Consider the following 14,906-nt stretch of genomic DNA (forward strand, 5'->3'; position numbering starts at 1 on the left):
GTGTGTGGGGTGCATCTGTGAAATGTAAAACGAGTCAGCAGGTATGTAGCTAGTTCAGCTTTCTGCTGCAGCTTCCTTGTAAATAGGAAGAGCTCCTATGTAAGCTCATTATCAGCTGCCACTGTTTATGCTTTCTTCTCGTGAACCAAGTCTGTACACACACACACACACACACGCGGTACTCACCTATTTCTTCTCATTTACCTCTTCTGTGTACATTTGCATCCTGTAGCTTCTGTTCTTCCATCTCTCCACTTTTCTCTCACTCATTCTTTTCCACTCTTCTTACCCCGCTCCACCTCCTTCTTTCCACCTCCTTCCTCTCATTAGATAACTGCAGTCGGCTTCATTTAATATATGCAAAGCCGTTTATGCCCCTGGAATATTTTAGTTCTTTAAATACTTCACGCAGTGTACCAAAATATGTTTCATCTAAAGCCTTCTGTATTTTGATATTGCACACAAAAGCAGAACCAGCCTCTTGTGTGATTTGGAAACTGGTACAAAAGCATAGAGGAGAAAAAAATTTGACAAAAGTGGGTAATGGAAGAAAAAGGGGAGGGAAGTGTGTGTGTGTGTGTGTGTGTGTGTGTGTGTGTGTGTGTGTGTGTGTGTGTGTGTGTGTGTGTGTGTGTGTGTGTGTGTGTGTGTGTGTGTGTGTGTGTGTGTGTGTGTGTGTGTGCTAGAGAGACAACCTACATGCATAGGTTTAAACATACATGTAAGCTTGTGAGTACGTGTTTGCCTGCAATTAGCAGATGAATATGTGTGTGTGTGTGTCTGTGGCTTGGAGTAGAGGATGTTATTTGTGTGCGTGTGCGTGTATAAGCACTAAAACGTCTGTGCTGATCACTGTGACCCAGAGAGAAGTGCTGACACCAGCACTTTGCTCTGGGGGAGGCAATGCTGGCTCAACAGCGGCTCCAGCCAGTGATGAAAGCATCCGTAACAGCAACATTATCTCCAGGTCCACACACTACTGCATCAGCAACACCGACAACCTCTGCTGCTTCATGTGGTGTTTCCTGAGCTCTCTCTCCCTTTATAATCCAAATAAACTCAGTGACAACAGAGTTGCTGTTGGCTTCATTAGGCTACTTAAAAATGAGAAGTAAGTTAAGTGCAGATGAGGATCTGCTATCTCAGGAAAACACACATTTGTCTTTTAGAAGTAATGGTAACTGTAGTAATTAAATAAAACTTGAAATAAAGGTCAAGACAAAGCTTGAAGCTGTCACTAAGAGCGACAGCGTTAATGAAGCCCCAGGTACCCCAGCAAAAATATTTTACTGGCACTATTGTTGGCCTGCTGTCAATAAGCATCCTGTCATCTGTGCTACTTATCATCTTTTAGCATTATTAATTGTTAAGTACTAAGAAGTTGATCCTGGAATTGACTTGGTTAAAGATTGCTCTGTTCTTCCAGTCTGTTCGGTCCCGGTACGGTTCTGGAGTGACAGAAGTTCGGGAGATTTTTGTTTGTTTGTTCGATTTTTCCTTTTCTTTTTTCCTGACGGCCTTTTGGCTGACCAACTGATCTCCAGGGCTGTGTGCATAAGGCCTCAGCTCGCCTCTTTGGTTAACGATGTGCACTTCTGATTCACTGAGATGTTTCACTGTCAAAAAGAAAGGCTTAAAATTCAACGTAATTTTTAAAGATAAACCGCCCAGCTGACTCCTCGGAGTATCTTTTAATGCAACTATGACACTCAACTATCATTCAGAGCACTTTTTCACACGTGCACGTTGGCTTCAAAAAGACATGTATACATATATTGGTAAAATTGTTATAGAAGAACTGCAGAAATGAGGACGAAGGTCACATCCTGAAAGACAATATGCCACAGTGGAAGAATGCAGCGCTTTGAAGATCAGGATAGAAAGAGAACAAAGAAAGCATTGTGCGATCAGAAATAAGATCTCTTTTATACTCATGTAGAACATTAAATATTTTCTCACCTCTCTTTGTCGCTCAGGAGCCTAACTCTCCCGCAGGCAGCCCTCCTCACTCACCCCATGGGAATGGGTTAGACCGGGCCCCCACTCTGAGGAAAGAGCTTCCAGGGTCCTCGAGCACAGGAGAGGCACCGTCCACGCCAAACCCCCGCAGCCCAACCACAGGCAAAGCCAAGGACCCTGGACAGGTAAGATAAACAGTTGCTATAAAAATCCCTACTTTGCTTACAAAGCACTGTAATTTTTAACATTTCCAGTAGAAAATCTCTTCACTTTTTACCCTTAGGCCATTCATTGCTGGCGTATATTACGCTATCATATAGTTTTGCTCTGGGGTTATAAAAAAGCTCACACATTACTTATTTATGCACACTAAATGGCTCTGATACAAAACAAAAGTTTTGTTTTTTTTTCACACCGAGAATGTTTAAGCAGTGTCATTCTGGAGGTTACTGCGACAGATCGGCCATGTTCCTTTTTTCCCCACTTTCTTTTTTATTGTTTGACATCTCTGCAGATGGATAAGTCCCAGTCCCCGTTGTCTAAGTCTGGCACCCCGTCCCCATCCCACCGTGAGGCCCTTACCCCAGGAACACCAGGAGCTCCTGGTCCCAGCACCTCCTGCCTTCGCCTAGTCAGCAAAGCAGCAACCAGTGCAGATCCCCTTGGTGAGACTCTCCTGACTGACTGACAAGCCTGCTGTAATTTAAATCTAAAATAACTGGTTATTATAATTTCACTGTAGATAAAGGCCCTCTCTGTTACTAAGCTATGGTGACACTGTTTTTTAGTATTTGTAAATTGTACAGATCATCACAGTACCACTGCCCTTGACTTTCAAACTGAGCTGCTTTACTGCAGGTCTTTTTCATACAACCAATTGGGTCAAATCAATCTTTTAATTCAGGCTTTGTACCCAGCTGACCTCTGCCCTTCATGCATTTTAACCTCTTATCCCACTTTTTTCATTTCCACATTTGTTTATACTTATATACTGAATAATCTTGCTTACTCTACGGTTTTGTTGCAAATTTGCTTAATATGATCAAAGCGAAGTTGATATACTTAATAATGTGGATGCAGTGTGGATTTGAGCGCTTCTTGGTCTGGTGTCAAACTCGGTGTATAAACAAAGTTTAGTGTAAAGAAACATTTTCCATTCTTCTCAGTCCCTCTGTGACTGTGTCTGTGCTTGTATACAGTGCATTGTTCTTCCCTTCATCCCATCCTTCAATTCCTCCTTCCTCTTTCCCTCCCTCCCTAGCTCTCCGCAGTCCCATGTCTGTGCCCCCCGGTTCATACCCGGCTCATTTTGGCGTGGTGTCCCACGCAGGACTGAATGGGGAGCTGGCCAGCCCAGGAGGCTTCGGAGGGGCTCTGACTCTCTCCCCGCAAATCAGCGCCGCGGCCAGCGCGTACTCCAGAAGCCCCATGGTGTGTAAAGGCCAAATTTATCTTCTCTGTCAAGCTCTGATTTATTGTTCAGATGCAAACTTTTGACTTTTGTAGCACTGTTCAAAAACTTGATGAATCACTTCTGCGCCATCAACTGCATTCGTTATATACTCGAAGCCGTCACATTTACATCCTCAAATTCACTTTCATATAGTGCTACAGTCATAGAGAAGAGAAACTTTACTACAAAGAGTCTTGCCTTGATGGATTGCATCTATGTTACATATCAGGAAACGTGGGTGAACAAAAAGGAGCTGAAAGAGTCCAGTTAAAGTCTGATGTAGAAGAATAAATTCGTCCCTTCTAATCGCTTTACATTGCAACTATTTTTATTTATTTGGAAAATAGATTCTACTGGATAACTTCTTGCACCTTTGGATGATAATTGGAAATCATTCTGAATCTTTAAAGTAGCCTTTGCCAGTCTGTCACTTTTTTGTTCACGCTTTACTTTCCACCAGGTGGCGTATGACTCTCGGTCTCACCTAAGGGCCCCGGGGCTGCCCTCCTCTCTCCCTGGTTCCTCTGGTGGCAAGCCGTAAGTCAGAGCTTCTATCGCGCACTAAAACAAGCCCAGATTAGACGATGCTCAAGCGTGAAGAGAGATAAAATATAATGATTCAATGTGCTGCAAATTTTATCTGAAGCTGAGTCTTTTTCTGTTTTGCAATTAAAACCATCTACAGTTTTGAGGCACGTGTAATAGCATTAGTATTGTATTTATTTTGCATGGATGTGCTGTATAATTGAATGAAGCAGTTACATTTTTAATCTTATTTTTAGCTGATGGTGCTTATAGAACAGCAGAAAAGGACAACGACACAACAGGAACATACTTCAAATATTAGCTCAGTGATAACCCACAAATATTTGCCTTGGATGGGAATCAGGATGAACTGTAGCTGCTCCTCTTTGTGTTTTTAAAAGAAAATAGAGAGCATTTCAAAGATGTCCATGAACCTTTTTTGATGTCTGAAATGCTGGTGTGATTTTTAAATGTCCCGGCACCTACTCAGACAAATTTGCAGACTGAGGAATTGTGTTGTTTTTGTCATTCATTGCAGAGTGGCAATTCATTCTTGCGGCGCTAATTTGAAATCATAAAGCAGCCTCGGCTTCCAACCGCTACAGTATCGATCAGCCATTAGCAAAGCCACGCTGACTCTGCCCTGTAATATAATCTGCCATTATGCATTCCTGCCCGTAGCTACGGTGAGCCCAGTAATTGCCAGAGTTCGGGGAAATACTGCTGGAGTTTCAAGGCTATTATGGTGTTGTCACACGTCACACTGCCCACTGACATATTTGTGGTCATTAATGAGTTGTGTGTATTTACCCCTAGCACTCTGCTTTTACTTGCTCGCTAACTGATTGATTGATTTTCATCTTCTCTCTCTTGTCTTCATAGCACCTAGGAGTCCAATTTTAGTTTGTTTTTTAGCTGTTGCTCTTTCTGCCTGACTGTATTGATTTATTTTCCCTCCTCTCTCTATCCCTTCTCAGCGCCTATTCGTTCCACGTGAGCGCGGACGGCCAGATGCAGCCCGTGCCCTTTCCTCCCGACGCTCTGCTGGGTCCGGGAATCCCTCGTCACGCCCGTCAGATCCACACCCTGAGCCACGGAGAGGTGGTGTGTGCCGTCACCATCAGCACCTCAACTCGTCACGTGTACACCGGAGGGAAGGGCTGCGTCAAGGTGTGGGACATCAGCCAACCAGGAAGCAAGAACCCCATGGCCCAGCTGGACTGTCTGGTGAGACGTGAAAGAAAATGAGGCACACACAAGTATTAAAAAATTGAGAAGAGTACTCTCGTAACCACTCGCACGTGAATCCATGAAAACCAGTGCATGCATCCACAGAGCAGATTTGTTTTTACTGACCATGTCGTGTTTCCTCTTCCACTTTGGTAACAGACATTAAAACGTCCACATTAATTTCCTGAATGTCCCTAGTGTTGCCATCTGTCCTGTAAAGCCTCACGCACTTTCCCCCCCCTCCTTGATCAAGTTACAACAGCCGTAATCTGACTGGTTTCTTTATCTTGTCAAATCAGAACAGGGATAACTACATCCGCTCCTGTAAAATCCTCCCAGACGGACGAACCTTGATTGTTGGAGGAGAGGCCAGCACGTTGTCAATCTGGGATTTGGCCACGCCAACTCCCCGCATCAAGGCGGAGCTGACGTCGTCCGCTCCCGCCTGCTACGCTCTGGCCATCTCCCCTGACAACAAGGTCTGCTTTTCCTGCTGCAGCGACGGCAACATCGTCGTCTGGGACCTTCACAACCAGACGCTCGTCAGGTAAGAAGGACCTCTGCAGGTAGACTGTAGTGAGACGAGAGCAGAAAGAGAAAGGTGAGAAAAAGAAGGTAGAATATTTCAGATGGAGGAAGGGAAGATAAAATATGTAAGAAGAGAAAGCGAGTGAGAAATTGTTGCAGTCTGTGGCTTCTTTAACTAACACCAAGGTCAGGTGCAAACAAAAGGGATAATCTAGCCATAGGGGATGTGAAGAGGATAAAACAGCTCTGTTTTAGCAAAGCTGGGCTTAAATAAAAAGGAAATGAGATGCGGAACACTGTCGGTTCTACGGGGAGGCAAGAATTAAAACATATTTAATCTGACACCTCTACCAGGAAAGAAGCAGAGAAACAACAGGGAGGCAGAGTCCGCTTTGCTTGTGTATTCAAAGGGCTTCCAGTTCGGTTCTTAGACCCTCTTTTGTGCGTGTTTGCGTGGTCGTTGTCCCGGCAGGCAGTTCCAGGGCCACACGGACGGAGCGAGCTGCATCGATATCTCCAACGACGGCACCAAGCTGTGGACGGGAGGGCTGGACAACACAGTCCGCTGCTGGGACCTCCGAGAGGGACGCCAGCTGCAGCAACACGATTTCACTTCACAGGTGTGCGCGCACACACACAGACACACACAGACACACACACAGTAATCATATTCTGCTCACGCTTTTTAACATGTTGATACAGGTACAGCACTTAAATGGTAATAGATCCCTAATATTGCATCTGTAATAAGATTCACCTCAATAAGGGATCGTGCACAGTAAATACAACAATAATCTACACACACACACACATTTTGTCTCTCATTCACTATTCACTGTGACGACAGGACTACAGCTGACCACTGGTGTCAAATGAGTTTTGATCCACAGTATAATGACTTTCTCTGTCTGCCATCTGAGGTCTGTTTAGTTCACTCTATATTTAGCTCGTTTATATCACTCCACTCTTTCATTTTTCCTTTTCCCTACTTTCCACCTCTGATCTTTTGTTGTCCCATCATCTTTATCTCTTCTCTTTAATATCCTCCGATCCCTAATTTTAAGTTCTTTTATCTGTCCTCCCTACTTCCTTCCTTTGTTCTCTTCTAATCAACCTTATCTTCTTTCCCGCCCCTCATGTTGTTTTTCTTTTCACTTTTTTAAAAATAACTTCTGCGCCCTTGCTGTTGTCGCTTCTAATCCTTCTGTGTTGCCCCTCATTTTGCTTTCTGCTTTGCTTTATTCATCTTCTTTCTCCCTCTTTGTCTCCAGATCTTCTCTCTGGGCTACTGTCCGACAGGCGAGTGGTTGGCTGTGGGAATGGAGAGCAGTAACGTGGAAGTCCTCCATGTCTCCAAACCGGACAAATATCAGCTGCACCTGCACGAGAGCTGCGTTCTCTCCCTCAAGTTCGCCTACTGCGGTACAAACACAAGCACTTTATTCCGTTCCTAAATCGATTGAATTCCAGCCACTGACCGACATGTGTCCGTCTTCTCCACGCTCTTGCTTTGTAGTTTGTTTTTCCCCTTTAGTTACTCCTTTCTCGTTGATTAACATGTGTTACTGTTGCTTTGTTGTTTCAGGGAAGTGGTTTGTGAGTACAGGAAAAGACAATCTGTTGAATGCATGGAGGACACCTTATGGAGCTAGTATTTTCCAGGTGAGAGATAAGCACCGATGACTGGCTCTGATGACGTGTGTGTGTGTGTGTGTGTGTGTGTGTGTGTGTGTGTGTGTGTGTGTGTGTGTGTGTGTGATATGTCTTTTGTCAGTGTGCCATAGGGAGAGAGTCTCTGCAACACAGAGCCTTTAAGGCAAAAGAGAGAGAGATGACAGGGTTCAAAGGGAGAGAGCGTGATAAACCTCTATTTTTTTTTCACTTTCAGATTTGTTGATCCAAGGTGACTTGTGGAGATTTATCAGATGGTGCAGACTGACGCGCACACACAAACACACACAGTGAATCAAAACACGACAAACACCATCTTTCCATTTCGTTCAGTTGCTTCGTTGGAGGAAATGTTGAAACATGAATATGCAGAGAATATTTTTAGCTGAGCGAGTACATCTGGGTGTGAATGAAACTCGAGAGACGAAGGCACATTTAAGCTGAGCTGTGTGTGTGTGTGTGTGTGTGTGTGTGTGTGTGTGTGTGTGTGTGTGTGTGTGTGTGGTTGTCATATTTCTGTAAGCTACAGTGGGCAGCAGGGTTGGCGGCTCCCGTCTTTCCCCGTGGACTGAAAGGAGAATACCGGCTATCTTGCTTTGTTATCCAAATGCCAAATGTTCCTCCTGCCAAACAGCTCCCTCCTGTCACTGTGTTAAACAGAGCTGCTCTCTCTCTCTCGCTCCTCTTCATCGCTGTCCTCCTTGCCTCTTTTCAAAGCGCCGTTTCGCTCTTGTCTTATTTTTCCTCTCTGTTTGTTGTTGTCCTCCCTCCCTCTGCTCATTTTTATCTTTTCCTCCAAATCTGCCTGGATCTACTTTCTTCTTTGACCTTGTCCTTTTTATTACTGTCCTTTGCTTTCATCGCCTTCCTTTATTTTATTTCCTGTTTCCGCCCTCTTTCTCCTCATGCTCGCTTTCATTCACGTCCTTTAGCTGGTGTGTGGCATCACTCTCTTTGTTTGCTTTCTCTCAAGGGAAACTGGAAAAGGACAAAGGTCATAAAGAGTACAATCCAATCAAGATATGCAGACTGAAAGAAAACAGATGGAACAGTCCGATGAGTCTCGAGTTCAGAAAGTTTAATGAGGGCGACTTTTGTGCAGTGCAAAAAGTTGTTCTCTTAAATCAGTGAGATTAGAGAAGCGACTATTTGCGGTGCACAGGGAGAACACAGGCATCCACTTGTTTCACTGTCCAGCCGGTATTCACACCATGAAGGTTTCCCCTCTTCCTTTTTTCAGCTTTTGAGCTGTTTTTCGCACCGAAATGCCAAACATGCTCTCATCCTTTCAGCGGTATTGGCTCAACAAAACAAGCTGTGTTATCATTCTGAAATGTTGCTTTTTATAAATGTTCATTCTCCCTGCTATAAATTTTAAATATGACAGTTAAATGGCACATTAGCTGAAAATCTGTGCTGCCAGGTACATGCCACCGTGTTCACGTCACATGGTAGCATGCAGCTTCACATTTTCAATCACAAAGATGTTTTTTTATATACAAGTTCTTAAATAATGATACTTATTTTTAGCTCGTTCACTTCGTAACTAATGTGTTACCGAACATTTTAGGCTAAAAGATGAATCAAATAAACCCTGTGACTCTTTTTCCAGAAAGCAGACAGTGTGAAAAAGACAAAAGTCACAGACATCCAAAAAGTAAATCAGAGTTTTAAGTTTCTCTGGGTTTTTCAATGTCTTCTTTACTTTTCTCATCTTTAAACTCATCCTTTAACCTGTCACTGCCCCCCCCCCTCCTGCTATCTTGTTATAGTTTGAGGATTCCTGTGTGAAATGGCCTCTCACCAGTGCCCTGATGATTGACAGCCCCGCTGAGCTTGTAGCGAGGAAAGGAGGAGAGGGCAGAGAAGTTTAGCGAGGGAGAGGAGGAGTCGACACGAGAGCTGGGGCCTGAGTGAAAGGGGAGCCTAAGAGGATAGAGAGCGGTGGTGGAGGAGGAGGAGAGTCTGGGAGGAAAGGGAGGAAGATAAATGATGATGGAACAGTAGGGGGGAAGGGAGGTGAAAGGGGGAGGTGGGGTTTAGAAGTAGCTTTAGATCATCTAAAGCCAGGTGCCCAGGTCTGGCTTTGGGATACAGAGGGGGAAAAGAGAGCGAATAAAAGGGAAGGATTGTGCATTTTTCCAGTTGAGGCTACCAGGCTTATGCTGCTTAAAACCTGGAGTTAATGTGGCAGTGTCTCACACTGGAGCAGACGAATGAGTCAGCATCCTGGAGCTGTGGAGTTGTCTGTTTGGAAATAATTGCCGACTGTTTTGAAATGCAAATATGTCTTGTATGATTGAGTATTAAATGATGAGTCACATCTTTTCTAACATCTCTTTGTGTTCCTTTCTCTCCATCTGTCTTCATCCATTTATCATCACATCCCTCTTGCTTTCTCTCTCACCCCACCCCCCACCTCTCGAACACTCCCAGTCCAAGGAGTCTTCATCAGTGCTGAGCTGTGACGTCTCCCCAGACGACAAGTACATAGTAACTGGCTCTGGGGACAAGAAGGCCACGGTGTACGAGGTGGTGTACTGAGGGCCGGGACAAGATGGGAAGAGACAAGGTGGAGATTTTAGGGGCGGGACACTCTGCCAACCACTCCTGATCCTCATTACATCAGCAACAGCAGCACCTCCGTCTCAGTCGTCTTGAGTCCTCCTGACTCTTACCCCCAAAACATCACTCCCCCCCCTCTCTTTTTTTTTTTGCTGTGATATAAGCTACTGTGGAAGCTCCCAAATGCCATCTCCCCTCCTCCCCCTTCCACTTTTAGCCCAAGGATGAGGCATGATAGCAGAGAGAGAGAGAGGCAGAATGGGGAGCAGCAAGATAAGAAGGACAAAGGAAAAGGGCGGTGGAGCATAAAGATAAAGTTTGGAGGAGAAAGAGGGAAAGATGAGGAGAAGAGAAAGAGTGAGTGCGGAAGGAAGAAATGAAAGGGAGGAAGAGGACGATGAGAAGGAGGAGGAGGGAGGCAGGGTAATTAGGGCTGTTTCCTGATTAAGAGCTCAGTGGAAGGGAGGCCCCCAGAGGAGGTGCGGAGCGGCACTGTGGGAGCGCCAGCCAGGAGCACTGATACCACACAATCGATTCATTAGCCAGACAGTGGAAGCCTTAATGAGGCTGACGCCGCAGCTCGATCTCCCCAGCGAGAGGTGTCAGGAGCTGGGGAATGATGACGCTCCGAGACGGAAGGGGGCTGCTTCAGATATCCACATACACTGACGTGAAACATAGACCTGCTAATACACACACACGCGCGCGGCATCAGGCTAGAATACACACACACTCGCTTCCACCCCCTTGAGGTACTCGTATGAAGAGAGAAACACACACAACACATAGAGCACCCAATTAAACATTCACCGCAGCGCTCCCCGTCTCACTGCTAATATCTATTTTATTTTGGTCTGACAAAGGCAGCGTCTAATGAGCAGCGGAGTCAATGGGATTCTCCCAGGGCCCAGAGACACAAACAGAGAACATCAGCCGAGCTGTTCATTCTAATTCCTCTGGATTGTTCTCCTGACACCGGGCGCTGCACTCACTCTCATTAAAGGCACTGTCAGCTAGATGAAGTAGCAGCACGCCAGCTTCACTGTAAGGCGGACGAGGGGGCAAATTAACACCACACGTTTACGCTATCATCAGCAGCCAACTAAGCAGCGACTAATCCGATTCCTTTCAAATTTTATGCAACTAGTTGCTGTTTTCATTTACAGACGAGATTACATGTTTATCAGAGTCATTATCTCCATCTCTGCCTGCCTGCTTACGTGCTAGTGTTCAAGTGCTCGGGCTAATTCTTGTTTCATAAGCTATTGATTTCTATTAACTGAGATGCTAAACACCTTAAAGAATTTTTTACATTTTCACTTGCTCACTGAGATTACGATTAGAAGATTTATGCCACTCTCATGTCTGTAAATTCGCCGCAAGCAGCCTTCCAATGTAGCTTGGCCAACAGACAGAAAACAGGTGCCCAAAAGAGCATTTTACTCTTTTAAGGGCGTACAAATCGGTTTTTATTGACAACATTTGATGCACTACACTAGCTGGCTTAAACACCTTACCGCTGTCAACTGCATGCTGAAGTTTCAGTGCAGCCAGAATAAAAATAGTTGAAATTACTTGTGTCAATATGTCACAAACAATGCAATCAGTATCGTCCATGAGTTCAGCTTCTTTTGGCCCGTTTATGCCAGACCGGTAGCTTTGAATGCAAACAGCTCCATACCACCGTGTAGGGGAGAGCAGCGTGTCGTGATTTATGAGCTGAATCATCATCACTATGCAAACACATTTTAATGACAGCTAAATCACTGTGATTTTTACTTTCCACTAATTAGTTAGAAACACAACTTTCAGCCTTTCTTATATTTTAAAATTGGGGTTTTTGGAGACCTGGGATTTTGGGTCAGCTTCTGTTGTGTGTTCAGGCTATAAATAAAACAGACGTGACAGTCAACACAAAAGGGTTCAGACATTTTTCAAAGTGCCTGTTTGTTAATTTAACACAAATCGCTAAACTTACAGGACAGAAACTACATATCAATCCTGTCAGGGTAGTATTGATCCAGTACCAATAGCAGCATTGGTATCGTTACTATGGCAACATTCAGAAAATAAAATAAATGCATAAATCAGAGTTGTTTTTTTTCCAGAAAGCCTGATGTTTTCAAACTGTTGCAACATCTCCCTCTCTGTAGTGTGTGACTCTCCAAGCTTCTGTTACCAATATGTGCTTAAACCAGTGGTTAAAAACCAGCACAGGCGTAAAGTCAGTGAGCATAAATATGTCCTTACAAGCTGGAGACAGGTGCTTTTGGTGAATTTGGTTTGCATGCCATCAATAAAGTTTGGCCAGGTGCTTCCTCAGATTGGATGCGTTACCGTGGCCACCTTCACATTTAGCACCACAAATGTCACAGAGGGCGTCGTCTGCATATATCACATCAGATCGCTCAAACGCTGCTGAAGTCGAGGTTAATACTTTCTCCACTTTTCTGTTTGTGGGCTAAGCTTACTTGCGTATTAGTGGCCCCGACTAATAGCAGGCTAGTAAAACGATGATTCTCCCTGTTTTTCTTCTGTGGCTACACTGAGTATTAATCTATTCTGAAGTATTCTAGCACGTTGTACGGCTTTTACTTGGCTTTTTGTGGATAAACGCATGAGCATTGGAGATGCTGGTAAGGAGTTTTTAGGGGTTTTTCTTTACATTTCAGACAGAGTCAGGCTACCCGTTCTCGTTTCTGTGTACTAAGCTATCAGGCCTTGTAATTATTGTACAGACATGAGAGTACTATCAGTCTTTCTAATTCTTGTTATGACAGCAAATAAGAAAAATATCAAGCTACTTCTTTAAATATAATCCTTACTTTTGATTCCTACTTGTATCATATTCCAAACTGGCAGGCAAACTGTATATCGGAGCTCTCTGCTTCTGTAGAACATGCATCACCAATGTTTAGACTAAAAAGGCACATTTCAAGATTTTCTTTGATTACTCGTTAATTTCTGAATTTTTTTTTTTAATAGTGATTGCTTGTCTTATGTAATGATGTGTTTATGTATTGGGGTTGCCTATGATTATGGGGAGGAATGCACTCACACATGGAGACAGAATATCAAGAGGAACACAGGTGGGACTACTTTTTTGTCTTCTTTTTTAAATCAGGGTACCTTTTATCCTTGGTAATGGTGATGGGCAGAGGGTGTACAACATCAGCAATCCAGTGTAAAGAAAAAAAAGAGCTCCTCTGTCCACTCCTTGTTTTTATTATCCCCCTTTTTTTCCAAAGTGGTAGTGCGTGTATTTTAGTCTGTTTTCAGTCCTTACTGTGTAGTAATAAGCCGTTTCTGTTGAGTCTGTGGACCGTGTACAACAGGCGTTGGCTGCGACATGAAAATATAGATTTAGCCATTGATTGATCGATCGAGGTTCCACTTTTTATTGCATGTTTGTTGCATTAAAGCTCCACTGCTGGTAGAACAAAATCAATCTGGTTTCGTTCGGTAAATACAGCGAACGGTCTCACAGCCGCAGTTTTACACAAGAAAATCTTAGCGTGACAGTATGCAATCTAGCTCATCTGTATAAAATGTCAGCAGGACTCTTCCATGCTTCTTGCTGCAGCACTAATGCAGAATAGGAGATTTACGAGAGACTTCTGAGATGGCTTGTGTACCAGCCAGGAGTCAGAGATAATCTGTACAGTTTAATGCCTTTGCCTGCCTGTTTCCCTTTCTGCCTGACAGCCACAGGCAAATCTAAACAATATTCTCATACACAAGCTTGTAATCTACTCAAAATGATGCTGTATAATGGCTATGCATTTGGTGGTATAGCATAAATATTTGGGACATTGTATTTGATACTTTTCTTTAACAGTAGGTAACACGTCTCCCCTGCTTGTGCTTCTCTGTTCCAACAGTGTTCAAAACTTATTTTTCCCCCCATTTTACAAGTTCATGTAAAGTTTCTCTTTTAAAAAGCCAAGGAACTTCCTCCTTTTTTTCCTTTTTTTTAACTGGGTCTTCCCTCCTGAAGTGTTTTCCCACGTGCTGTAAAAGAAATACTATGTGTGAAAAATAAACCAAACTTGTGTTCATCCTTTCCAGTGTCTTCTGTGTCAATTATTCTACTATGGGGATGGCAGTGGGTGCTCTGCTTTTGGTGTAAATTTTAACATCTCTAGAAATGAGGCCAATGTGAAAAGTTCCCTAACATGCATCTCCTCTCTCTATTGTCTCTGTAACAGCCTCAAGTAACAGTGGTGAGAGCATGCTTTGTTGAAGATGGATAGCACTACCTAGATACACAGGGGACCGACTGCACTGTGGAGAAGAAAGCCAAATCCTAATGTGAGCCAAATATTAACTTTCATTTTAGCAGTTTTCGGGCTCGAGATTATCCCAGCTGTCGTAGGTTGAGAGGCGGTGAACACCCTGGACAGATTACTAGTCCATCACAGGGCCAACGCAGAGTCAGCCAACCATTCACACTGACATTCACACCTATAGGCAATTTTGAATCAGCCATTAACCAAACATGCATGTCTTTGGACTGTGGGAGGAAGCCACGCAGGCACAGGTAGAACAAACACAAAAGCCCCAGTCAGCCAGTAGGACCTTGCTGTGAGGTGCAAGTTTAACCACCAAAGAAACTGATTCCATTGTTTACCATAATCTCATTACTGTTTGCAGAACCTGTACGGCATGCGTACACATCACAGGTGAGCAGAGAGGAGTGCAGTGAAATGGTCTCGTCATGTAACTTTACACCATCTACTTATCTCCACTTTCTTATGATCGCTGTAAAACAACAGTGTGTCTTAAAGACAATCACTGTGGGCTGTGGAGGCGAATCATGGCAACTATATTAGGCATATCTATTCAACGACTCATTAATGCAGCTGCCTGATCAACCAATCACGTGGCACAAACTAAATGCATCTAGGCATGTAATCATGGGCAAGACGGTCTGAAGTCCAAACCGACCATCAGAATGGAGGAAAAGGTGATTTAA

General features: G+C 44.0%; 1 protein-coding gene across 3 annotated transcripts in view; it reads left to right on the top strand.

Annotated features, from left to right (window-relative positions):
* The window catches only part of tle2b (TLE family member 2, transcriptional corepressor b), an 83,932-nt gene extending 69,946 nt beyond the window's left edge, over positions 1-13,986 (top strand). For all 3 annotated transcript variants that reach the window (XM_080877469.1, XM_080877470.1, XM_080877471.1), the window contains 10 exons: positions 1,977-2,144; positions 2,474-2,624; positions 3,221-3,390; positions 3,873-3,949; positions 4,915-5,164; positions 5,467-5,714; positions 6,168-6,315; positions 6,967-7,117; positions 7,281-7,357; positions 9,803-13,986. In XM_080877469.1, the coding sequence (XP_080733595.1) occupies positions 1,977-2,144; positions 2,474-2,624; positions 3,221-3,390; positions 3,873-3,949; positions 4,915-5,164; positions 5,467-5,714; positions 6,168-6,315; positions 6,967-7,117; positions 7,281-7,357; positions 9,803-9,910 (1,548 nt within the window). In that variant the 3' untranslated portion in view covers positions 9,911-13,986. The remainder of the gene's footprint in view (positions 1-1,976; positions 2,145-2,473; positions 2,625-3,220; positions 3,391-3,872; positions 3,950-4,914; positions 5,165-5,466; positions 5,715-6,167; positions 6,316-6,966; positions 7,118-7,280; positions 7,358-9,802) is intronic.
* The last annotated feature ends 920 nt before the right edge of the window (positions 13,987-14,906 follow it).

This window comes from Rhamphochromis sp. 'chilingali', assembly GCF_963969265.1.
Source record: "Rhamphochromis sp. 'chilingali' genome assembly, chromosome: 3".
NCBI classification, from domain to species: Eukaryota; Metazoa; Chordata; class Actinopteri; order Cichliformes; family Cichlidae; genus Rhamphochromis; species Rhamphochromis sp. 'chilingali'.